The sequence below is a fragment of the Phalangium opilio genome, unplaced genomic scaffold, assembly GCF_054372755.1.
Source record: "Phalangium opilio isolate 3A_F unplaced genomic scaffold, DU_Popi_V2 ptg000048l_1, whole genome shotgun sequence".
Taxonomy (NCBI): Eukaryota; Metazoa; Arthropoda; class Arachnida; order Opiliones; family Phalangiidae; genus Phalangium; species Phalangium opilio.
This window is the reverse complement of record NW_028324170.1, coordinates 4,009,170-4,036,492: the sequence shown is the minus strand read 5'-3', so window position 1 is coordinate 4,036,492 and position 27,323 is coordinate 4,009,170. Positions and strand designations below refer to the sequence as shown.

Sequence of the window (27,323 nt, the reverse complement as noted above, 5' to 3'; positions counted from 1 at the left end):
GAGAATAATTAGGACTAAATTATTCTCAAAGCATTTCCCAAAATCTATTATAATACTATAGTTATGACCCTTCAAAGTTGGGGAAAAATGTCAAAAACCAATAATCGAGAGTTCTTACTTTTTAAGGACAACTGGCGTATTAATCGAGTATGGTACTGCGTCAATGGTGGCGTTGTCTTCGTGACTCCGTATGGCGTAGTGTTCATCTTCGTAACCCGAAGACAAGTAATTGGCGCTTTCCGTAAAATTACGACTTAAAGACTGCGTTGAACCTAATTGCTAATTAAGGTTAAAAGCCTTTTCTGGGAATTATAACGCGAGCTTAACGCGAGATTACCGTATTCCAAGTATTCAGAGCCCCTTAGTGACATTTTCTCCTCGTCTTCCGTTTGTGGTCGCTGTTTACCTAATCTCATCATATTGGCTAAACTTTTCATCGTCGTGGGAAGTGACCTTTAAAAGTGAACAAGAAACAACAACATTATAATCCCTTTGATGCTTTGTTTGAACATGGACTGTGCAATTCCAAAGAGGACAAGTCAGCAAGAAGAAATAATTTTTGCGACCTAATTTGCATATACAATGAGCTTAGGAGAACGCAATATTTACTTCCCCCACCGGAGATTCTACCTTCAGTGTGCCTTGAAAATATTTAATTAACTTGGAATGACCTTGATATACACAGAAATAAATACAGATCCTAATATTAACCTCCCATAGACTCGCCTAGCTTTAAACAGCGCTGCATAACCTTGATATACCAGTATCATTGCGATCCCCTCGCACTCAGACCAGTTTTCCAATCCCAATAGGTGTTTATAAGATTCACGCTGTTGAAACTACATCCCATTACCTTTTTCTATCAGGTGACTTGAGCTGTGAGAGTGACGTCATCGAACCCTGTCTGGAAGATCCCATATAGTTTCCCCCGCCGCCACTGGTACTGATTCCCCGTTGACCCAATGACCTTTCAAGATTGTTTATATTCTGTTCAATGTCTATTAGAACTTGCCGTTCGTCATCGAAAACTTCGTAGTGCATATCACCGACAGAACCGTCTGGTGCCGTATAAGTCACTTCAAATGTTATTGTACCCTAACCCAATTAAAATTAATTAAACACGTTAATTAAGATGATAATTAAAATTAAAAATAAATAAACTTTTGCATTTTACCTCAATGGGCATGTTATTGATATCGATTAATCGATCTGTCACTTTTAATCGACCATCTTCGATTAATTGTTGTAAAACTAAACCGTAAGAACCGACTACCCTATAATTAACCAAAAATTTGTCTGTTTTTTAATTGTTTAACTAATTAACCCTAATCAATGATTTAGACCTACCTGTTAGTAAAATACTTATTATAAGTTAAAAGGTGAATTTCCAAGACTTCATGACTTTCCACAGGACGCCCGACCGGCCATTCAAAGACCTGTAACCAATCACAATCGTTCAATATTAAGGGCGCCTAAACAGGGTGGAAACCTAGTCCAAAACCTCCCCAGACACGTGGGTGTTACGCGCACAGGTACATCCTGTATATGCTTTTGGACGCGATAAAGTTTAAGTTGGGAATCTGTCTGAGAAGAGTAATTTCCCTTGGGGGCCCCCCAGTCTTGGTCTCAGTATTAAGTAAGGGCCCCCAAAAATAATCCATAAAAGAAGCGGGGAAAAGTGGGCGCCAAATTTATGTAAATTGAAGGTTTATGGAACCATCAAAGAGAAATTATTCCGACGAATCCCCCCCCTCCGGTTTTATATTTAAATAAAAAGGACTTTATTTCGTATTTAATTAAGATTAACGGCATTTTTCCGAAGACAGATATGACAGCTAGATATTCCTATCCGTTTAATTTGAAACTTTGAACAAACATCATGAATAAATTTGTTTTCTCCCAAGAATATTTTAAGTTGAGAGTCAGACCTACTTTCTTTTATTTCCACAAAGGGGAGGACCTCAATTATCGTCTACTTGACATAGGGTTGAGACGGAACAGTGATTGGGTATGTAGACACAAAGACGATATATTGTGCTTCAAAGTTACAAGTCCACCAAAGTTCTAATATCTTTGTTGTCCACATAGCCATCAGTGATCCGTCTTAAGGAAGCAAGGTGGTGTCAACCCGCCAGACTCCATATCACCCTGGACCTTTGAACAGGATCTATTTGCCTCTGATGGAATACGTTACAGGGTATCTGAGAGTGATTTGCCCCTCGAGATACTCTCAACTTTGGTACGGGTCCTTTCTTGCTAATTAGCGGTCATATTAAAACGAGAGGGGACACTCATAGTTTACACAGAACTAATTTGAATATGTAAATATGTTTGCGTGGTCGCCGATGTCAAGTAAACAGCCGTTGCCCGCGGATGACCGAATCTCAACTAATTTACCAGCTGGAACCACAATAAGCTCTTTGCAAAAACAACTATAAAATTTAAACTTTCGAATTATTTTCATTTTCAGCTCGAATGTCTTTCTTTGTGCACCAATAATGTCCAAAAAAATCCCTGATTTTTTGCAGTGCAACGCCGTGACATTATACTGACCCTTTACAATAGATACTCCTTACTAAATTGACCGGGAAAATTCCGAGAAGTTTATAGGCTTATCTATTTTGCAAGGCAAATTTAAGGTCCCCTTGACATGGGACTTCCTCCATGTTTTCATTAAATTTGCGCCCCAGGATAAATTATAATAAATTGCCAGGCTTACCTCGTCAAAAACGACATCCTCTTCCGTGTTCTCAATAACTTTTGTGTATCTTGAAAGTCCTGTATTAAAAAAAAATTGAATGCAGATTAGACTTAACCCAAGGCTTAACTAATAATTGCAGGGACGTGATTGTTATATATATACAGGGTGTTTCTGATAAGTCTGTATCCAGAAATTAAGGGGGATGTTCTTTGGGTGGACGATTTTGTGTCGAAAATGTAACTATAACTTCTATCTCCATTTTGCAACAAGGGACACTGTTTTCGAATTATGATTTGAGTGTTTTAGGGATGACCCCTTAATCAAATCAAAAATCATTGTCTTCCAGATTCTTAATTAAATTTAAGGGGTCATCCGTAAAATACTCAATCCAATCTTAACTCGAAAACAGTGCCCCGGACTGAAAAATGTGTGATAGAAGCTACATTTTCGACTCGAAATCGTGCACCCAAAGAACATCCACCTTAATTTATGGATGCAGACTTATCAGAAACGCCCTGTATTTCCTGTAGGTCTAATAGATGGAAAATTTTACAAGCCGCTCAAATATTATATCCTAAAGTAGGTCGTGCTTTTATATTCAAATAAAGGTTTTTTACATAACATAACATAACATATGTTTAAATCTAATTTTTAATGCAATTTTTCTACGTTAGGTCCAGGAAAAACTTCTGTTAGAATTTGCCCAGATTTGATAATCTGTCTAGACCTATTTCAGACAAGTACCCTTCTAGAAAACTAAGTAGAGAAAACGCATCGCGAATTCTAAAACTTCATCCCATCAATCACTCTTGTAAATGCAAGTAAAAAGAATGCGTTTTTCATCCTCCTTTTCTAAATTGATCCCACCCTAAAGTACAATACACGCAAAAGCTTCCCCTAGGTACATTTTATTCGTGACAATTCTGTAATAAAACTAGCTTTTGGCGCGAGATATTTCCTGCGGGAAGAAAAAAAAAACAAAAGAAAAAATTCCTTTATTATCCACGTGCTGTAATCTGTGCGTGGAAAAAGTTTATAATACGTCACAATTACGTAACCATGGCAACCATAAATAAAAGGAGGGAAAGAATACAGTCTCGCGCGTGCACACAAAAAATAAGGGTTAAAGTTCAGGGTTAAAGGATGAATACAGGTAAAGGCGGGATAGCGCTAGGCCCTTTTTAATCACATCCCCTTGTATCTTTATTCTATTTAGTTAAGTGAACATTGTAGTTCTTTCTGGAAGTAGATTGTTTGCCTGGTAAAAAATTTATAGCGAAAATACGGTATCTTTGTTGATAAATCTATCAGAGATACAACGTTTTAGACTTTAAATCTATCATTTCTCTCTTTCTCGGGATCAGGATTGATTGTATGTCGTAAGTTTGCGGTAGGTCTATCAGTAATATAACGTTTAACGATTTAGAAACAATGGAGATAATAAGGGGGAAAATATAATAAGAAATAAGGACAACTTGGCCTTGTACGCATTAGCTGAAATAGGTTAAATCTAACCACGATTCGTCACAGGATATACCCAAAGGATAGCGAGGGGTTTCTTAGGTTAAACGTAGTGTCTCTCGTCTGACAGATAACCCTGGGAATTTGTGTTCAAATAAATAAATAGCCTGGAAGCACCCTAACCAATCAGAGAACTGAAGATCCTCGAGAGTTATTTATCTTATCTGTACAAATACATACAGACACGCTCTGATAATCAAGAAATTTGATGTGAAAGGATTTCTAAGATGTCAGTAGGCTTTTGCCAAGAAATAACAAATTGATTTTCGCTACTACAAATATTTATTTTGCACTTCTGACTTATTCATGGACTTCGTGATTCTAAAAAGGACCAAAAGCGAGTTGGATTTTTTCTTTGCGAGTGATATTGATATTCCAGAAAAATTCAGATAATTATTTATTACCTCCGCCTATGCGCCTATACTTTAAACAGTGATTTCTGAATGACCTTGATACACTATAACGTTAACGAACCTCTTAATAGAGCATACCGTTCCGTTAATATGTTCCATCAAGAAGCGATAAATAGTTTATTAGGGAGAAGGTATAAGATGCCTAAGTATTCGCGCACCATAGTCCCAGTTCCCCTTTCAAAATACAAGGGGGGACGTAAAAGGAGGCCGGGCTATTTCGCCTCTCCTCACTCGGAAAGTACGTAGTTTTCGTCATTCGCGTCGCGCTGACGTGAGTTTTCAAGAACCAATGAGATGCTGGTTGTAATTTAGAGGCGGGGATTAGCTCCGGACCCACGTTTGGACTGGAGATAAGCTAGAAATGTGGTGAATTTATATTGTTCTCCCTAGTAAACTAGATATCGCTTCTTGGTTCTATTCTAAGCGCAAAGCCAGTTTTCCCATCCCCTATATACGGAATATTTATAGGATCCATGATTGAACTGTTCTTACATTTATTTGAATTTCAAATTCTGCAGGTGCCCTTACAAATCTACGCATGCGTGAGATACGTAAGAGTAAATTTTGACAAGAAAATATTTAATTTTAAACGGGGAATCGATTGAGTTTTTTTTCTATACAGGGTGTTTCTGAAAAGTCCATCACAAATTAAGGGGCGTGTTTATGGGACCAAACTGAGCGGAAAGTACCAAAGAACATGGGGTGTACAACATTTTGTTACGGAGATATGGCCTTCCAAACATTCGCCCCTAAAACAAGGAAATATCCAAAAATGAGGAGTAACACTTTAGACCGACTAACCAGCTTGTTTAAAATTACTAGACAATTTCAATAGCCTTTAATCGAACAATTGATTTCTACCTTTACTAATCAGAAGCGTATAAATGAGTAGAAGTATGCCTACGGTGGTAATGTAAAATTAATCCCAAGTGACATGATGTTTCAAGATCTTCCCAGCACTAAGTAAAATGGTTCTGATTGAAGGGACTTTTATTAGCACAGCGTAAACAACGTTATTTTCAGGAATTAGTCCAAATGTCCACGGGCGGCATTACAAAAACGAGGCAGTCTTTCGAATGATACTTGGACATGTTGGAAGATCCCTGGCTTGTTCCTGTTATCTCAAACCGTAAAAAGCTACGCAAATCTTCATCATCACGGACAACACTCTTGTACGTTAGGTATGACCTTGAGAAAACCTAAAAGGACATCTCGAATGTATTTGAAAAACCCATCTCCAATTAAGGGGCGTGTTGTTTGTTTCCAACAGAGTAAACTCGCCCAGAGAACAATTACAATGCAGAGCCACGTTTCGGCGTTAATGGCCCACAAAGGTGGTCCCAAAAACAAGAACAAACTTTAATTTGTTTCGTTCAGTAAGTGTTTCATGTGTCATAGATAAAACGCCATGATTAATGCACGAAGAAAATGAATTTATTGACAAGTTTTAACATTTAATTGCAACTAGTTACAAAAATTGTTCAAAGTGTTCACCACCCGCGTTAAGGCACACATTAGCACGTCTTACAAATGATTCCCTTACACGTTGAAAAATGCCTGGAGTTTCGCGAATTGTTTGACAGCCGTGAATTATTCGTCGACGTAGCTCTTCAACATCAGGCACTTCAGTCTGATAAACTAAGTCTTTCAGGTGGCCCCAAAGAAAGAAATCACAAGGGTTCAGATCGGGTGATCGAGCAGGCCACTCCACAGGTCCACCTCGACCTAACCACCGCAAAGGGAAGGTCGCGTTAAGATAATTTCGGACCGCGATGCTGAAATGTGGTGGTGCACCATCGTGCATGAACCACATTCTGTTTACCAAACCTAAGGGTACGTCTTCGAGTAGTTCCGGTAAATCGTCCCGTAAGAACTGCAAGTAAGCCACACCGTTTAACCTGGGCTCTAGGAAATTTGGCCCAATTAAATTGTCACCCACAATACCACACCACACGTTTAAACTGAATTGTACTTGGTGACTTCTAACGCAAGTTGCGTGGGGGTTTAGCTGGGACCATTGATGTTTATTATGTAAGTTAATAATACCATCCCGTGAAAAGTTAGCTTCGTCAGTAACCAACAAATCCCGTGGGAAATCGATATCGTTTACTTTAGCCAGAAACCACTGACAAAACGCCGTGCGTCGTGGGTAGTCCGCTGGATTCAAACCTTGAACTTTTTGAACATGGAAAGGATGAAACCGGTGGCTTCTGAGGATTTTCCACACGAGCGTGTGGTTTACGCCTAATCGGCGACCAACTTGGCGGGTACTTGATTCAGGCTCGTCCTCGAAAATGGTGAGAACTTCGTCTTCTACGGCCTCTGGGATGGCTCTCGCTCTAGGTTGAGGTCCAGCCGGTTGGATTCGTCCATCTTGCCTCAAACGTCTGTCCACAGCCTCGAACGTCAGTCGATTTGGTAGTCGCCTCTGCGGAAATCTTTCCTGATACAAGCGTACAGCTGCAGCGGCATTCCCCTCGGCTAGTCCATACATTAGGTGCATATCCGCATATTCGGCATTTGTGAAGAAAGGCATTGTAACAGACTTCGTTGAATTATGAGTTTAATAAAACAAACACATGTACGTGAAACCTCTTTTATTCCTTTCTTAAAAAACATAGTGCTCTGTTTTAGTGCTCTGTTTTTTAAGAATAGGCGAAGTTCTCACTATTTCCGAGGACGATCCAAAAACAAGCAGCCGCCAATTGGTTTGCTGATTAAGAAAAAACCACACGCAACTTGCGTTAGAATTCACAAAGTACAATTCAGCTTAAACGTGTGGTGTAGTATTGTGGGTGACAATTTAATTGGGCCATATTTCCTAGAGCCCAGGTTAAACGGTGTGGCTTACTTGTAGTTCTTACGGGACGATTTACCAGAACTACTCGAAGACGTACCCTTAGGTTTAATAAACAGAATGTGGTTCATGCACGATGGTGCACCACCACATTTCAGCATCGCGGTCCGAAAACTTGTCAATAACATTTTCTTTGTGCATTAATCATGGCGTTTTATCTATGACACATGAAACACTTACTGAACGAAACAAATTAAAGTTTGTTCTTTTGTTTGGGACCACCTTTGTGGGCCATTAACGCCGAAACGTGGCTCTGCATTGTAATTGTTCTCTGGGCGAGTTTACTCTGTTGGAAACAAACAACACGCCCCTTAATTGGAGATGGGTTTTTCAAATACATTCGAGATGTCCTTTTAGGTTTTCTCAAGGTCATACCTAACGTACAAGAGTGTTGTCCGTGATGATGAAGATTTGCGTAGCTTTTTACGGTTTGAGATAACAGGAACAAGCCAGGGATCTTCCAACATGTCCAAGTATCATTCGAAAGACTGCCTCGTTTTTGTAATGCCGCCCGTGGACATTTGGACTAATTCCTGAAAATAACGTTGTTTACGCTGTGCTAATAAAAGTCCCTTCAATCAGAACCATTTTACTTAGTGCTGGGAAGATCTTGAAACATCATGTCACTTGGGATTAATTTTACATTACCACCGTAGGCATACTTCTACTCGTTTATACGCTTCTGATTAGTAAAGGTAGAAATCAATTGTTCGATTAAAGGCTATTGAAATTGTCTAGTAATTTTAAACAAGCTGGTTAGTCGGTCTTAAGTGTTACTCCTCATTTTTGGATATTTCCTTGTTTTAGGGGCGAATGTTTGGAAGGCCATATCTCCGTAACAAAATGTTGTACACCCCATGTTCTTTGGTACTTTCCGCTCAGTTTGGTCCCATAAACACGCCCCTTAATTTGTGATGGACTTTTCAGAAACACCCTGTATACATCTAGATAAGTGGGGTTTTTTTAGAAAAAAAAACATTGAAAGCCTATAGGATAATGTTGATTTAAAACTTCATATTATATTTAAAAAGCGTCAGCTGTTTTTGAAGGGCTCTTATAAAGAACTTGCGCAAATACCCTTTTTTTCTTTTTTTTTTTAGGAATGTCATTACGCGTTGTTTAACACGGAAGATAGGCTCGGAATTGATGTCGAAAACGTATGCTTTATAAAAATAAATTTTAGAATTGTTTTTATTAAAGAAAATAAATTGCGTAGAGATTGGCAATTTTAGCAAGTACTGTAATTAAATACCTTTCAAGGGCCTAAACTTTAATATCGTTAAAAGTCTTAGTTTCGAGTTAAAATTTGAAATAAATGGTAGAAGTTAAGCCTAACGTGTATTTTTTGTAATTAAACACGTAGCGTAAAAATGATAACATTTAACCCTTAGCCCTTATTTAGTGTAAAGTGCTAACGTTTGAGGATAACGTCTTACTTTCGAGTACAATGCTAAGCCTAAAGCCTTATTGTTTAGTTAAACGTTAAACATTAGATCTTACTGTTGAGTTCATGCTAAGCCTAACGCCTTGTTTTTGAGGTATGCGTTAAGCCTAAGGCCTTATTTTTGACGTATACTATAAGCATCAGGCCTTACTTTCCAGTTCAATGCTAAGCCTAACGCGTTATTTTTAAGGTAAAGCGTTATTTTCGACTTCGACGCTAAGCCTAACGCCTTATTTTCGAATTCTACTCTAAGCTTAACGTGTTTCATCTGAAAGCATTTTCCCAGACCAAAGAGAAAGAAAGGAGCGAGCTTTCTATTAAATTGGGCCCCAACAAACAAGTAAAGAAAGAATAAACAAGAAAACGGTTTCGTTTGAATTCCAGGTGGGAGCTTTCAAGGTGTTTCGTTTCAACAACTGCAAAAATCGCGCGCTTTGACTGGACCGCGGCTTATAAATTCAAGATGAAAGGGTACGAGGGTTCACTCCTACGTTTCTTACTCCTTAGCTTTTAGAGAGTTGAAGAAACTAACAAGATGATCTTAGACACTTAAAAGGCCTTTTCAGACAATACAACTGTTGACCCATTTAGATGAGTCAACTTGAGTTGAGTAGTGTGAACAGAAGTTCACCAACAAGTTGAATCACCAAATTAAAAATTTATCACACACCAATTTTGCTTACTCAACTATTTGACCCATCTTGTTGAGTCAAAAGTTGTCTCGTCTGAAAAGATCTCAAGTTGTTGTGCACTATTTCTTCTCCCCGAATGAGATCCAGACTTAAACTCTCTATTTTTCGTGGATTCCAATCTTCAAGGTCCGAAAAGTAATTTTATAGAAAACAAACTATATACCGAGAAGGAATCTTTGAAGGAGTAGCTTTACAAGTGAAACACCGTTATTTCTTTTAAGGTTTTAAGACTGAATTTCACTATACTAAATAGTACTACCAGAATAAAAAAAAGAGAGAGAAACTTGGGTGGTTACAAAATTTCTTATCTGTTTTGTACAGCGAACTTTCTTTGCCCCCGAGTGTACACCTAGACTTTCAACTTAAATGACCCCTACACACGAACTGAAAAAACAAATATTCCGTGTTCTTTTATTCTCTGCATGGTATACCAGTTCTTTCAAGTTTTACTTGGTTAGGAATATATTTAAAAGGTGTCAGGTCACGAACTTTGCAATTCTAAAGAGCAAAATGAGAAATAAGAAGTAAATTTTTGGCGACTAAATTTGCATACACAGTGAACTTAGGTGAATACATTTAATCCCCCCAAATTAATTTCGAGTGACCTTGAAATACGCAGAAATAAATATAGATTGAGCTTAGCTTTAAACGGATGTACAAAGCATTATGTATATAGGGGGCGTGTTAAGAACTATATGACACTTAAAGTATAACAATTCCTATACTTCGTAATGCTAGCTAGACTTACAGCTCGAGCTAGTTCGAGAACGACAAGCGAGAATTGACTACACTCGGTGGTTAATTTTGCAGGACTTCCATCTTCCTATTTAGTCTGTGCTAAGCATTTGACAGCGCCTCACCAGGCGTCGCTTTACCTCGAATCTATTACCTACATCACTTCATGACAAGCTCCAATTTGTAACCAATGACAAACTTATGGAACGTATCTTATGAACTTATAAGATCTGTGATTCTTCACCATTGAAATTTAGTATCATCGCTTCAAACGTGTAGGAGGAAATCCCCCAGATTATAGTATGAAAATGCTACTACCACCACCACTAACACCATAACCGACCCAACAGTAGGATGACAAATGGATTCTAGAGAGAATCTTGTTCTTGGAGAATCGTGTGGAAATAAATATATCTTAACCCCTTCAGAATCATTCAGGAAAGAAAAAAAATGTAACAGGTTAGTGGGGTAAATCCGCCAAAAGAAGAGGAGGGACTTAAAGACTGGAATTCTCTATGGGTCGCGTGCCAGAAAACCATTTTTAAAAGGCCACTCACGTATATGTGAGCGGGGGTGGGATTTCCCTTCGTTTTAGGTACAGTACCCTACTATTGAAAACACGCGAGGTTAAGTTACGGTGGAGTGATACAACGAGTTAAGTAAATGCGGTGAAAATCAAGTCTAATTATTCATTAATACGGGGAAATTCCTTCCGGTCTTTAGTATTCCATATTCAAACAGTCTAACTTCTACATAATTGCGTCTATTTTTATAACCCTTTTCTTAAGCCTTTGTTAGTTAAATTTATATATATATAGGGTTTTCCAAAATGTAAGGTATTTGAGTCAAAAATGTAACTTCTATGACTGATTTTTCCATACGAGTAACCATTTAAAAATTATTATTAGCTTGTGCCTTGTTTTATGGATGACCCCTTAATTAAATTAGTATTATCTTTGAATTTCTTGGTTATATCTAAGGGGGTCATCCGTAAAACATTCCAATCATAACTTGATTCGGGTGTCATATTAGTTACAGTTTCGACTCAAAATTGCCCATAGTACAAACTGTACTTCGGATCTACAATTCTTTTTTAAACCAACTGTATATTTCTACATAATATATTATTTTTAAATAATAAACACTTTACTTGACTTTATATTAAATTCTGTACTTTTAATTAAATTAAAGGTAAGCCTTACCTAATCTTCTCCAATGCGATTGTAAACCTATATAACAATTTTAATTACATCTCACTCGCTGTCACCTTAAAGCCTAATTCTGAGAAACCTCTTGAAATTCTGTCATGCAGTTGACAGTCTAGACGTATCTTAAATAAGTCTTGACCCAGAAAGGGAATTTCGAGTTGTACGTACTCTATCCCCAAAGACAATAACTGCGAAAGAAAGGGCGCCAAAAATACAGCTCTGGAATAATTGGAAATATACAGTATAGTTTTCCCCGCCAAATTTTATTTTCCCGCTTGATTGCATCTCAGGAAATATTTCTTTTTTATTTGGGGGATGGGGTTTGGTTCCGTTTTTTCGGATAACTCAATGACAAGCTCTATAAACGTCATTGTTATATGCGGAAAATATATCGTGAAACACTCTTAGAAAGGTCAAGGGTTATACAAGATTGGGATTGAAAAGTTTGAACAGATTCTTCAACACATACATAGTTGTCATTGTTAAGAGTATATTTTGAATTTGTCAAAGTTTTTAATTAGGAAATTAAGTTTTAAAACATATTTATCGTAACGACGCCATTTTTGTAGAATCCAAGATATTTTCCATCAAAATTAAATTCCCTGACCTTATTGACCCTGAATTGTTTCTATGGCCCATTATTTTGTATGATTTGCAACAACTATTTATCGTAACATATTTATCAACTTTTCCATTTTCACAAAATGTTCCACCACTAAAATCAAAGTCCCTGATCTTATTGGTCCATTTATAATTTCCCTGAATTTCCCATTGTTTTCCCTGAGCGGCGACAACCGGCCCAATCTAAGGGAAGGGATGCCACTATCGTTTATTTCAAAGACTACCAAAAGAGAACGGGTCTTAACAGCTGAAGATCGAATAGGATGTTTGACGAAGCGGAAAAATAGACTCTGATATAGGAATCAATAATGCTTGGTCCAGTCTCATCGGAAGACGCTGATCTTATACCTCTTTGCACTGAAGACTAAGGCCTAAGAAACTTGTAATTTATTGTGTTTACTGACAAGTAGCGTCGGTACACTCTTACGGTGTAATTTGGCATTGAAGAAAAAAGAGCATTTAGTATCGTAGATGTATTGTATTTTATGACAAGTGACACTGTAACATCGATTCAAGAGAAGAGGATGAGAATCCATTCCCTGGGAAGTACCCTTAACATCCGGTTCTCTGGATGATTTCCGGACTGATACCCCTTGGGCCTTAAGCCTTGGTAAAAACTATAATCCGGACTGGTCCTTTCTTATGCAGATGTTTTATAGAGTGCCTTTTCTTTTCAATATATCATAAGCGTGGTTGTCTTACAACGTTAATTATGTGTTACCCATGAATGTTTTATTGGCCTTTATATCAAACTTGGGGTTCGAGAGGCAAACCCGTAAATTTTGAAGGAAAACCAAAGGGAATAATCACTCACACGACTTTAAATGCGACGTACACCGATTAGTTAGGCGTAATTAGTGTCATGGAAGGATAGGGCTTAGTGATTGGCCCCTCGAGAACACCAGAAGGTTGTGTAATAAAAGTTTTAGTTAAATTTCGACTCATTCAAGAATTTAAGGTCCACTTAAGATGTGCAGTAAATATTTACAATTAAATTTCCCCTTGATGACGTCATGACTTAATATCGATATACTCCCTAAAGAATTTTAAATATTCATTTCTATAGAGGTATGGGGTTACATTTATTTGAAGTATTTCAAATTTGGCAAATTGAGAATCCTACATTATCCTTCTAGAATTCAAATTTACCGAAGCGGGAGTGACCTTTAGGAGCTATTGAATATCAACTCCTATTCAATCATACTTTTCAGAAAAGTCTCTTTCAGCAATGCATCTCGGGTATTTTTTTATTTTTATTTCCCTTGTGTTTACATCTAGTGTCAAGTTAGCCCTTTTTTCTCATCTGTTGAAAATCAAAGTCAACTTGAGTCCCTCGGCCCCTAAATGAAAAGGGAGCTACTTTTCAAACCCCTTGAGATACGGAGCCTCGAAAAACCCCCTAGGTTCGTTTCATTCTCTTTATTCAAAAGGCTTTTAGCTTTGGTGCAAATTGTAATTGAAAAAATGGCGGGAACTTTAGGCGCCAAAACTCTAAACGGAACACGGGGAGAATTCAATAGGTTTATCTCTATTCATTTTGGCGCGAAATAGGCGCGTGGCACGAGGAGAAATGAAAAGCTTTACCTTTTTGGCGCGAAATTCCGCGCGCGAGATACGGGGTGAAAAGGTTTAACCCTATATCCATTTTTGGCGCTAAACTCTGCACGTGAGACGAGAAAAGTCGAAAAGGTTTACTTTATTCACCAATTTTTGGAGCGTTTTAGAAACTTTTTTAAAGTTGTTTATTTACTTATTTCCCGAGAGTTTACGGTAGATTTGCTAAATCTAAACTCCCTCGAGTTGTAAATCATAGATAAGTAAAATCATGGAAAAGTCAGGAAATACGAATTAATAAATTTATTTTAAACTTATCTAGAACTATAAAACAAATAGCCCCAAGGTACATTTTTAAACTACAAAAAAAGCATAAAAGTCAAGAATAAGATGTTAGGAAAAGACCCAATCCAGGGGCAAACAATACCATGTTAATTCTACCAGCCCCTGTAGAAATGTTTCACCTGCCGAGGTTTAATGTTTTGAGTAAAGCTCTCATTAAGGGGCAATAAAATATTAGATTAAATTTTCTAATTAATTAAAATATAATATAAATTAAATAGAAGTTAAAAACGAATTTAATTATTTCCCGAGAGATTATTGCAGATTTTTCTAAATCTTAGAAGAATCATGGAAAAATCAGGAGAAAGGAATTAATAAATTAAATTTTAAACGTTTCTAGAGTTACTCCGAGTATAAGTGACGTAACGAAATACCTAATTAAGTTTACAGAAATCATGTAATAAAGTGCAAAGGTGTTTTTCTTTTCTCTTATCTGAAGGAAAAATAGCCTAGCTGTGTAGAAAACTCAATTCCCTCTAAAGAATAGTATGAAAAGACCTATTTCCCCTAAACATAGATCGTAGTGGTTAGTAGTTTTTTCTTTAGGGATAGGGGTAGGGTTAAGTTGCGGTTCCATATACGCGTGAAATAGGCTTTCATCCTTGGTTGAATCGAAAGGGGAAAAAAAGAACCTAGAGTTTCTTGGTCCCTTGAAATACATTCGGTAAAGCTACAACTATAAAACAACCGCCCCAAGGTACACCTTTATACTCAAAAAGAGCGAATATTTCAAAAATAAGTAGTTAGGAAAAGACTCGTTTCAGGGGCAAACTGTGCAATGTTAATTCTACCAGCCCCTGTAAAAATGTTTAGCCCGTCGGAGTGCAATGTTTAGAGTAAAGCTTTCATACAGGGGCAAGAATTTATTTTGTTATTACTTCCAATAAAATATAAATAATTTAAATTGAAGTTAAACACGAGTTTGAGCGTGCGGTTTATTGGAAAAACATTAATAGACCATTTCGTTCGCATGCAATGATTCTACTATTTCAATATTTAATCGCGTATAAATTAAAGTTGAACACGAACTGGCTCGTGCGGTTCTATCGAAAATGTTGAATATCTCGAAAGTAGATAATGTATTGTATTGTTATTTTAACGAACTCTAGGGGTAGATTTGTTCGAAGGCGGGCAGGGAGCCCAACGATTGGATGTGATGACGTCAAAGGGGAAAAGGGGCGTGTCTTTATATCCCGTGTCGTGCACGAAAAAGAGAGGCGAAAAAAGAATAAAATAATGTCCAGGGATTTTATTCTAAAGGTTAATTATGTTTCTAGAAAAATTACATTAAGGTTGACCAAACGTTTTATCGTAACTTGGTAAAATTTATCGATTTCTTGACCAATGGTCATTCTTACCTCTAAAGGTTGCTTTGACCAACTTGTCACCTTTACGCTTGACCCCATTGACCATAGCTACGTGTAGTGTTAGCGCCATATTAATTAACTAATTAACACCCCGTTATATAAACTTAATTAAACTAATTACAACCGACTAAATAAATTAAATAATTAGTAGACTAATTTACAAAAATTAAAGCCTGCCAGTTTCTACAGCATATCGTAGGGGATCGTAGCGAAGGTGATGGGCCCCGGTTTCTTCAGCTGACGATACCGGGACTCTCTGTATCACACGCGCGTTGGGGTCCGAAAACTGGCGGGAACTGAGTCCGAGAACATCAGTGAATCCGAGGAGATCGCGCGCTCTAAAAGCTGTTGCGTCCGTTTTGGGGATCTCTACGTAGAAAAACGGATCAACCGGTAACCAAGGAAACCGAGAAACAGGAAGCACGGACGTTTCAACGCCATACCGTTAAATTTTGGCGCGAAAACTCGGAAAGGCGGGAAAATTCGAGCGCGAGCTAACCTTAATCGATAAAAGCGCGCGACCTTGGTATAGAGTGCGCGCGCGACCTTGGTATAGAGTGCGCGCGCGAGAAAACAAGAAGGGTGATCGTTAACCTGTCAATGTGTATAGTGGCATACGGTAGCGCGCTCTTTTAAAACCGCTGGAAATGATTTTAGGATTTTTTCTACTACAGATAATTCCATTGTCGTACGTAAGGGTAAGGTTACGAGAAAAACGCTCCTAACGCCTCAGAGCGCGTCTTCCAAAGACAAAAGCTCGGTGACAGGAGCTTCTCTTATCTTTAACAATGGATCCGTAGAAAACATATGTCTTCCTTCTAACAAAAGATGCCAATATTCCCGACGTAAGACGAAATTAAAGATTGGTATTCATTGAATGAATAGGTCAAAGGTCGAGCGTGACTACATTAAAAGAAACGGGTAACCCTGTTTATATTATTAAATATTTCTATTCCTTCAAAACTTATAAGCCTACCAAATAAACTAGTTTAAATTAAACGTAAAAATTCGATGTTTATTTAGGAGGTAAAAATTTTGAATTTTCGTTTAATTTAAAATTCGAGGCATGAACCCGTTAAATGGAAAGAGAAAATAGCTTTTCTGTTAATTCGAAAGCCCCCAAGATAAATTTCAAGTATTTTTTTTACTTCTTAAGAACACTCTTCAGTTGGTGATGGTTTCCTTTTGAAATTTTGAGAGATTCAAAGAGTCTTTATAAATCACGCCTCGAGAACATTTCAACTCGAAATACATTTTTTTTTCTTTTTTTTTTTCACAGTATCATTTAAGTTTTTCCTTTAAAACTAACTAAATAATTTACTTCCCAAAATGCATTGCAAATTTCGTACGCGAGGGAAATATAAGTAAAAGCAAAAATAAATCTTGATATGATGAAAAATTTTATGTAATATTCGGTCTTTGTCAACGTTGTAAAACATTGAGGAAAAAACTAATTCTAGGTACATGTTATCGGAATTTTTAAGTATGTTGATTCAACCTTGGGTCTCAAATCTGGTTGGATTTCAGTTTTTTTTTTCTGTTTCGTTTTTTTTTTCACGATGAAGCCTATCAAGGTTCATAAAAACCTGGAGATGAGATTATAAAATTTCGAGGTTTTTTTTTACCTTCTGGGTTGGTAACCATGACAACTGAGACGTGATAACCACGCGTCAAAATTGGATACAGGAGCGCGTGCCAAAGATAGGATGGCGGGAAAACTATATATTGTAGAACGTGCTGTTTGTTAAAGAGAGTAAGGAGATTTCTCGCGGTGTTGTTCTAGCAACATGGTTTAGTTTATCAGACCTCATTTGGGCATCAATTTTATTCTGCTCAATAAAATACGATCGTATAAAAGATATTTTGGTACTGGTCCCGATAGCGATAAATCTTGGTGTTTTAATAAAATTGCAAGTAGCATATATGGTCACCGTGAACTCTTATTGGTTACTTTCTAACCACCACCAAGATGGTGGAGGATATATTGTTAAGACGAGGTTTGTGAGTTGATTGCTGAGGATTTAGTAAATACCAAACAGCTAGGGAATTAAACCTAGCACTGTGCGATGCCCATCTGAAGTTTGATGAGCAACAGAGCAAACAAAAAGGTGCATGAGATTGGGAAGAATCATGTTACATAACTAAAGTAACTATTAAGAGGATACAGAGTGGCATCCTTCTTCTATTATCCGCTTCTGGTATTACTTAAGCGTAACGTTGCAGCGAAGTTTCAGCTGCCTGTTCAAAAATATTTGGGCTTGCCCTTTGAATATCAGTGCAGTTTATAAAGATTTTCAAATGGGTTGCACTTGAAAATATTACCCTTGAATTTAAGCTTGTCCCATCTCAGTTCCACCCGGAGAATTCAATACGTATTAATAATAATATTAACCATATATAGGTTAGGTACCCTCGATCCTATCGCATATTGAAGTAGATAGAAAATTCAATATTGGAAGGTTTATTTACAACAAGTATGACTCGGGAGAATTATGGTTCATTTTAAGACCTAACTGAGATTGCAACCGGGTTATAGGGACTTACGCTTATCTCCTAAATTCAATTTTAAATTTTTTCCTTTCGGTTTTTTTTTTCTTTTCTACTCGAGTCTAGGCTAGGAGGACTCGATTGTAGGAGGTTTTAAGATCGTCGCGAACTGGGTCTAGAATCTGGAAGTTGAACTACACCAGGAAAAGAACCAAACTCTATTTTTAGGAACCATCGATTTTGTCTCCTAACTAGAGAAGTCCTCCGAAAAAATTTATAACTATAAAAGGAAAAAAGAAATCCATGAACCCGAAAAATCTGAATACAAAATAAACATAACAGTGTTTGGGCAAAAATCTATGCCTACAACATGGGTTTTTTCTTATCAATGATAAAACCTACTTGAAATTATAGTGTCTAAATATATTAAATTTCACGTGCTCTGATTTTTAATTCGGTTGAAAATTTCACTTGCTCTGATATTTAATTCGGTTTAAAATTAGACGTGCTCTTATTTTTATTTCAACTGAAAATTTCACGTGCTCTTATTTTTAATTCAACTGAAAATTTCACGTGCTCTTATTTTTAATTCAACTGAAAATATCACGTGTACCAATTAATAATTCACGCTCGCGCTCGTATTAAGTCACTCCTCGAAATTTACAACTTCTCGCCAAAAATATCACATTCAACAGCTATAGGAATTTGGCGGGATTTTGGGCGACGGTTAGACGTGATATGGTTGGGTAAACATTATAACTGGGGAAATCCGGGTAACCATCTAATAAAGCTAAGTAGAAATTAAATAGCCCATGAAGGTATTAGAGGAATGCGTACCGCAATAAAAGCAAAAACGTATAAAATGTCCAAAATAATCTCGTTACATTCTGTTCACATTTGAGACTTAACTTCCCCCCTCAAGCTAAATAAAATTATAATATCCAACTTAAAATATACAAGTTCTCCCTTGGATACAATTTATACACGTCAATGTCAATTTTATGGACCTCGATTATGACATTATACCATCAACGACAAGTTAAGTTACAATCAATACGCCTTAACTTGACCATATACACCCGTACTTCCCTACCACTAACAACGTAACATCACTATAGCATGCTTTATCGAAAAAAAGCGAACCCGCGTTTGACAAAGAACATTTTCAAAAGAAAGAAAGAAAAAAAGGAATTATTTTTTCCCGCAAAAACCAGTTCGGTTGACAGACAGGCGGGAACAGGAGCGGAGGGGGTAAGGCCCTGTGGTTGGTTGGGCATATGCCCACCTATGTCTTTCTTGGATTTATTTTATATATATGTGTTATTTTTTTTGCCAATACTTCTTTGAAAGAGCTCTTACAATCTATCTTTCTGTTTATGATGTTTCTATATAGTATTTGAGTACCTTGGAAAGTATTTTTTTCTAAGAAAAATTCTAAAATTCTATCAATAAGGGGTGTTTCAAAAAGGGTGCTTGGTAGATATGAAATACAGCGGGTTCTAAGGACGATTTAGAGTTGAAAAGATAACTTTTACGACATTTTGTCCAATGGACCACCTTTTACCAGTTCCACATCTGTATTTACAAGCCCCTCAAAGGATACACAAGGGATAGAAAAAAAGGTTACAAACGAAAAAAAGAATCAAATATTTCAGTTGTAATTTTCACCAAAGACAAAAGTAAGGCGGATTTACACGTAATGTAAACAGGGATTGGAAAAAAATAACCCGCTAGTTAACTCAAAGTGAAATACATATTTTTTTTTGAAGACTTTTTTCTTTCAATCGAATCTTTGCAATATTGAAGAGAGAGTATTTGCACTTTGGCACCCAAGTCAAAAGCATAGCGGGTCGACCAGACCAAACTAAACTTTTGGGACTAAAATTGATTTTTATTATTGCGCGACTTCTTTTTAGGTTTTAGTAGGCCTAGAGTTTCGAGTTTTAAAAGCCAAGTTTTCCCTCGCTCCTTACTTAAGAACAACTGCAATGACATTGACGTGACCAAAAGTAAATAGAAATAAGAGAAAGTGGGGTACAAAAACCAGAGTAAGCAGTGGACAGACCGAAAAGGTTACATTTAAAAACCAAGTCTACACTACGATAATCTAATAAAACTAAAAATATTCCAACGATTTCCCCAAAAATTTGCCGAATTGGCTAATATTTTAGTTTGAGAGAAAAATAAAGATTAAGCTGAGCGCTGATTGGTCGACCTTGGAATCTAGAGAGAAAGCGATTAAGACTGAAATACCTTGTAAAACATCACACTGGGCACTTAGAATTCCCCACTCTCTGTTATATATTTGCATTTGATATAATAAACTGCAAGCTCCTAGGAAAAATGAAATGGACAAGATGACCGATGGAAAACGACCGATCTTTAACTTTAATATGTCCAAACAACCAAATTATGATGACGCAATAAGGTCAAAGGTTAAGATGTATATTTTTTATCCTATTGTAAAAGAACCTTGTATACAAAATGTATAACTGTATATTTCCTGTAGACCCTGGGTCCCCCCAGAAAAAAAAATTATATATCAGACAATTCTTGCGTAGGTTCTTTGATGTAGGGGCCCCTAGCTCGGTTTTGAGAAGTTTATGGATGCCATAGAGTTTGTGGTGGAGGAGGTTATAAAGGGTTCTGATGGACGCGTTATCGCGAAGGGTTGAGGGAGTTCCGGAATTCTTAATGCATCTCGGAATACGTGAACAGAATCATTTCTACGTTCAAAGGGGACAAGCAGCTACTAGTCTAAGTGGATTGCTCGAGAGAGATTACGCTTTCGTTGGACCTAAGACACACTATAACAAGAAAACAGAAACATATTCCACGTCTCTCTAAAACCTTTGTATTGTATTAGTTTCCCCCCTGCTCCTAATGATTAAGACGAGTTATTTCAGTTGGAAACGTTTCTGGTTCGTTTGATGAAATATTTTAATTACATATCTTTGAAGGAAATTATAGCATCTAATTAAGGCGGATAATATCTAAATTGGCTCAGAAATATGAGTTTACGCGTTTTAATAAATGTTTTGTATTTTCCAAGATTGTTATTTAGATAAGTGTTGTTAAAAGATGAATATTTAGACAGTTAAGTTTTATATTATCAATATATACTTAGGTAATAGTTTAGAAAAGAATTTTAGCTTTAATATGGGCCAAAAACAGTCAAAATTGGTCGAAAATTAAAAAAGTTACGGATTTTTTAATATTTTAAAAATATTGCCCTATGTTTTGTGTGAAGCCAACATTCAGGGTGAAACCACCCCGTCTTAATCCTATGGCCCCTGTAAATGTTCAGCCCGCAATACAGCGGTGTTCATCTCGGACTAAATTTACAAAATTCAATTTTATAGTGTTTCTACTTTTAATAGCCAACAGAAATAGACCTATTTTCTGTAAACTCATTAAAAAATTTTAAAGCACTCAAAGTTGGGTTAATTTTTAATTATGCTAATTAGATTAAATAACATTAAACCAACACGAAAGGCAAATCTAAAAATATTTATAAAACTTTTCAAGAAATTCCTACGAGAATTTGATTATACTCTCGTAGCAGCTTGCAGCGACTAATTTCCCTTATAGAAAAAGGAGATACTTTTAATAATTTACAACAATCTCAAACAGTATAAATTGTATAAATCCCTTGAATTATAAATTCAGAAAATGTTTTAAACAAATAAAACAACAAATACAAAGAGTTATTTGTGTTATCTTGGGAAACATAGTTTCTAAAACTAAAACCCGACGCTAAGCCTAAATGAAGCGAGCAAAGGCTTAACAGTTCAGTTACATAAAATAAAGTGAAATTTATATAATACAAGCCGATCAAAGCAGCCACCCAAACGATAAACTTACGGGGATATTGTGGTACGAGGCCTTCTGGTTAACGTCAGTAAAATATTCGAGAATGGGCAGACCTTATCTTTACTAGGAAGAGAAGATCTGGACCCCCCGCGGGGTTTGACGTTCAACCATGCATAACGAACTTTGCAATAAACCCCATTTGAAGCTTCATTCATAACCTCAGGCTCCCTACGCTTACTCTATTAACTGTTAAGAACTTCAAAACCCTTAATTCACTACTCTGTATCGTTAATTTTGTTAATTATTAGTCCATTTCTAGAAAAGAGGAGTCATTTTGGGGGGGGGCGAGAAAATGTTTAAGCGTGTGAAGTAACCGAGGCCTATTTGCCAAACTCAACCTTCTTTTTGAATTTTTTTTTTTAAAGTTTCCCTCGCTTTTACAAATTCAGTGTCATGAGGTTTGTAAATACATAGTTTTTAGACTAGGAGTATTGATACCATTTACACCAGGAGGTCAGGTGGACAAAGTGCAGTGTACCAAGTACCCTTGCCTATTGCAGTGTAAATGGTATCAATACTCCTAGTGTGAAAATTATGCATAAATTAAAATAATAAATATTCATTTTAAGCCTTTGTTTCTTGAATTTAGAAATTAATTTCGCGCGCTTTAACAGTTAATAGAGGTAATGTCACGTGATATTGTATGCTGATCGTGAGGACGAATACACATTTTATAGTTTTAAATATTAATTTAGTTTGTGAATGATATTTTAAATCAAAGTTTAAATTAGTGGTTTAAACTTTGACCTTAACATATCTCTAGTATCGAATTATACTTTCGGGGACATTTGTATGTCACGTGATATTGTATGCTGATCGTGAGGACGATTACTGATTATTATGTTATAAATATTAATTTTCTTCATGAATAATATTTTAAATAAAAGGTTAAATTATTTCGTTAATGGTTTAACCTAAATAACCTTTGACCTTAACCTCTCTACAATATCGAATTACACTTTCGAGGACATTTTTCCAGCCAGTCTGGTCAATTTCCGAAAGAACTAAGTGGGATTTAAAGGTACTGCTTGTGGTTGGGTTATCCAATATCCTCCTGCCCCGCCCCCCTCAGATATTCTCATTATGGGGGGTCCAACCTCGGGACTTGGGTAAAAATCGCAGACTCTGGCAGAAAGAGAACTTTCTACTTAACGAATATATCGAGATGGAGTATAGAGGACGAAGGTCTCGCTATTAATTTCCCGGGGGAGAAAGTAACCCCAACACAAATGGAAAGAGCCACTGAGCTTTCAAGGCGGGCCCACACATTCTTCGCTATTCAGAGAGTACCGAGAGTGCACGCTAACTACTTTTAACATTTTCGATAATCTATAGTGAGTTGAGTATTTTTTTGTTTACGCTGCATTTGAAGATGAGGAGTGAACACACATTAGCCTTGGTGTATAAGTTTATGCTCCATAAGTATGGCACTACCTATACTTCGTAATGCTACTGAGAGACTTACAGCTCGAGCTAGTTCAAGAATTGAAGTCCTACACTCGGTGGTTAATTTTGCAGGACTTCCATCTTCCCACTTAGTCTGTACTAAGCCTTTGATAGCGCCAGACCAGGCGTCGTTTTACCTACCTAGGTCACTTCTGATGACAAGCTCCAGTTTGTAACCAGTGACAAATTTATGGCCAACATATCTTATGAACTTATGCCTTTAGTGTTTATAAGATCCATGATTCTTCACCATTGAAATTAAGTATCATCACTTCAAACATGTAGGAGGAAATCTCCCAGATTATAGTATGAAAATGCTACTAACACCATAACCGACCCAACAGTATAGGATGACAAATGGATTTTAGACGTTCCACCAACGTAACATCATGACAAGCACTCAGTAACCAGTGATAAACTTATGGAACATACTTATGAACTTATGTTAGGTGTTAATCGCTATTTAGAACGATTATTCATCCTTCCACTTCCCATACCACGACTCTAAAATGTCGAAAGTCAGTAGTAAATTAGAGTCCGGTGTTTACCAGCACCTTGTTGCCTTAAGACGGAACATTGATGGGTGTGTGGACAACAAACACGTTATATGTGGCTTGTAAACAATACGGACAAACTTTTGTGGACTGGAAACGTTGAAGCCCTATGTAACGTCTTTGTTGTATACTCATACCGGATGTACCCACTAAACTCTATATCAAGCAGACGATCTTGTCTCTTGTACGTGTAAATATCATAAGGTATTATAATAATTTCGAAGAAGTTGTATAAGAACGAATTGGGTAAAAAATAAAAATAAATAAAACCAAATATTCAAGTTACGCATTCTCATCACGACCAGAAAAAGACGGTTAAGAAAGAGATATTTAAAGGGAATACTACCCGTACTATATAAGGAACAATTACAAATAGAGATAACTCCTTTACCTTCCAGAAAAGGTGTAATCATCCCTTTAAAACGTTTTTATTTTTTCATATTTCCACTCTTTTTTTGCTGTCTCTCTCTCTCCCATTACGAGGAACTTGCTTTGGAATTTCGTATGAATAAATCAGCCAAGGCTTAAAGCTAAGCCTAAAATATTATATATAATCCAATATAATAAAGAACTAAGTCTACTCAACTTAATTTAATTCAAGAAAGAAAGGGAGTTCTAGTTCTTAAACGCCTTGGTTTCTTACAACCAAAATCTATTGGGGGAAAAAACCGGTTTTTTATTAAAGCAAAATGTGGGGTAAACTAAGGGCCTCAAGGACTACATGGAATGGGACGCCACCAAGCGACAATACCAAGATACCCAAAAAAAAATACCAGAGTGAAATTCTATGCAAATGAGATAAGATTCTCTCTCTCAGTGAGTTCTGGGTTTGATGAATTTATTTCTTTTTCCCAATCTGAATAAATTTAATAAATAACGTGAATATACAGTACTATATTATATTATATTCTATTAATTTTAGTTATTTAGATATTTATAAGGTCAGAGGTTAAATACTTAGCATGGTCTCTACTATAATTTTAATGTTACGGCATGGAATACTTAGTTTAATGAAAATTTGGTACAGTTTTAACAAGGTTTATTTTTATTTATTCTTTTTATTTACTTTTTTATATAAAGTAATGGCACCTTACGTTAAATTCGCATAGAAAATACGGGGTAACTGCCATTTATAATAAATTAAAGGGACATTTCCACGATGGAAAAAGACATTAAACCTACTATAAAGTCAACGTAAAGTACCTTTAAAATTACTTCCTTCGAATAAAAGTGTTTTATATCTAAAAAAGGCGAAATATACCACGTGACCTCTACCCTTTGCAACCTTAGAAGCGTGTGAATAACCTACATAATCTATAAGTAAACCGATACATTTCAAGATTATGACACAATTTCTAAGTCAATTAAAATTTTAGAGGGCGTATAAAATCACGTGATGGGTCTTTAGGTCTTTATACTCCCTTTGAAAATAAAACTTTAATTAAAAAAATAAAATCCCAGGCTTATTTCCCATCACTGGTATACAAAACATCTCATGACGTCATTGAAATTCGTATTCTATTCCTGGTTACCATGGTAACGAGAGTCAGACTTTCTGAAAAAAAAAAGGCGGGGAATAGTCCGAGTTGCCGGATTTAATCATGTGGAGTCTCGGTCGGTCTCGCGCCAAAAAAAGAATAATAATAAGAAAGAAATATCATCACAATAGTCTTTCATTCAATTTCGTTGAACCAATACAGGGAAAAGTAGGGGGATAAGAGATACGACAAATAAAGTCCCCGTCTTTCTCTTTATTAGTTCTAATTCAATGAACTGAAATAAGCTTACTTTTTCGGGTGTAAATTTAATTAAAGAGTTAGAATACTAGAAAAATACCTCGTTACTTTTGCTGGCTTGTAGAAAAATGTTTAAAGTTTGCAAAGTTATTTTCCGTTATTAAAAGCTTAAATATAAAACTGGGTCAAAACATCGGGGACCATTTAATTTTAACTCTTAATTAGAAACTCATATTACGAAGTAAATTACGCGGTTAAAGTCAATAAATTTTAATTCGTAATTATCTCCATTAATAATGATTGTAATTATTAAAGGTGGAATGGATGCTAGCTCATCTATGAATAATATTAATTAAGACTTAACTAATCCTTCTTTAATTAAAACCCATTTCGGTTCCGAAACCGAAATATTACATTGTACACTACACCACTGCGCAAAACCACACCTACCAGGACATCTTTCACAATTCCCGAGGGGACTAACACTAAATATACCCATAATATAAGGTTAAATTTATATCCTCAAGGCTATACTGAGAAAGTGTCCAAACTCTTTACATATCATTAAAGCGCCGTCTGTATAAACTAAATGACCAATTAATCACGTCCCTTAATTAATCAACAACGCTAGGCGGTTTCGTTTCAACCCTTACTAAAACAGTAGTTAATTCTATGGATGGTATGGGTTTCTTTTTTTTTTTGGTGTAGAAGGGAGGGAGGATACGCACACCATTAAGGGGTTTGATAAATCATCGAAAGGCCTTTGGACTTTGGATCAATACTTCGCTACCGTCCGTTACGGGCAAAGTACTTAGAAAAGGCGGACAAGATTACATAAAGAGAAAGAGAAAGAAAAACACGACACCTGGATGGACATTGAGTTGAGAACACCTGCTTAGGAACTGTTGAGAGTTGAGTTGTTAGGTATGTCGATTCTCAGGTGGAGAAGGTACCAGAAAAAAAAAAGAAAAGGTATTTTCTAGAGAATTTGCACTTAAGGGTCATAGGTCAGTCTGATATGTAGATGATATGGTGGCATGGATCTTATAAACCCTGTAGGGGAAAGGAAAACTAAGAGAGTGCTTTGACAAGCCAGGTGATCGTTAGTATATCAAGGTCATCCAGCACAGCGCGGGGGAAAGGAAAACTAAGAGAGTGATTTGACGAGCCAGGGGATCGTTAGTATATCAAGATCTTCCAGCACAGCGCGGGGGAAAGGAAAACTAAGAGAGTGATTTGACGAGCCAGGGGATCGTTAGTATATCAAGGTCTTCCAGCACAGCGCGGGGGAAAGGAAAACTAAGAGAGTGTTTTGACGAGCCAGGGGATCGTTAGTATATCAAGGTCATCCAGCACAGCGCGGGGGAAAGGATACGAGATCTATATTCCCCTAAGCTGACTGTATTCGGATCGCTGATCCTCTTTAGAATGACAAAGTCCATGTTTTTACCACTACCTTCACCAGGTAGGCGTTGGTTTGTTTGTTTGGAAAAACATTGAATTTATATCTTATTTTCCTCGGCCAAAATATAATATTAAATATAGGACAAACAAATATTAAACCGAGGCTTACGGTTTTTCCATTATATTTAATTTAATATATATTTTATTTACTTTTTTTTTTTCAATATTGTTTACTTTGGAATGGAAGGTAAACTTAAAAGGTCTTAAATTACACTCGGAAGAAAATATATTTTGTATATATATAAGCGATTAAACGGTTGTCATAGCAACGGGGAAAAAGAAGCTGAGGAGCAGATGGATGGATGAGG

At 36.6% G+C, this 27,323-nt stretch overlaps 1 protein-coding gene across 3 annotated transcripts in view; it reads right to left on the bottom strand.

The window, feature by feature from the left end:
* Positions 1-27,323, bottom strand: part of LOC149673792 (otoferlin-like) — a 41,597-nt gene that overhangs the window by 10,652 nt on the left and 3,622 nt on the right. For all 3 annotated transcript variants that reach the window (XM_089839500.1, XM_089839503.1, XM_089839502.1), the window contains exons 2-7: positions 2,720-2,778; positions 1,348-1,436; positions 1,175-1,274; positions 854-1,095; positions 338-453; positions 119-272 (exon numbers count right to left, since the gene is read on the bottom strand). In XM_089839500.1, the coding sequence (XP_089695626.1) occupies positions 119-272; positions 338-453; positions 854-1,095; positions 1,175-1,274; positions 1,348-1,436; positions 2,720-2,778 (760 nt within the window). The remainder of the gene's footprint in view (positions 1-118; positions 273-337; positions 454-853; positions 1,096-1,174; positions 1,275-1,347; positions 1,437-2,719; positions 2,779-27,323) is intronic.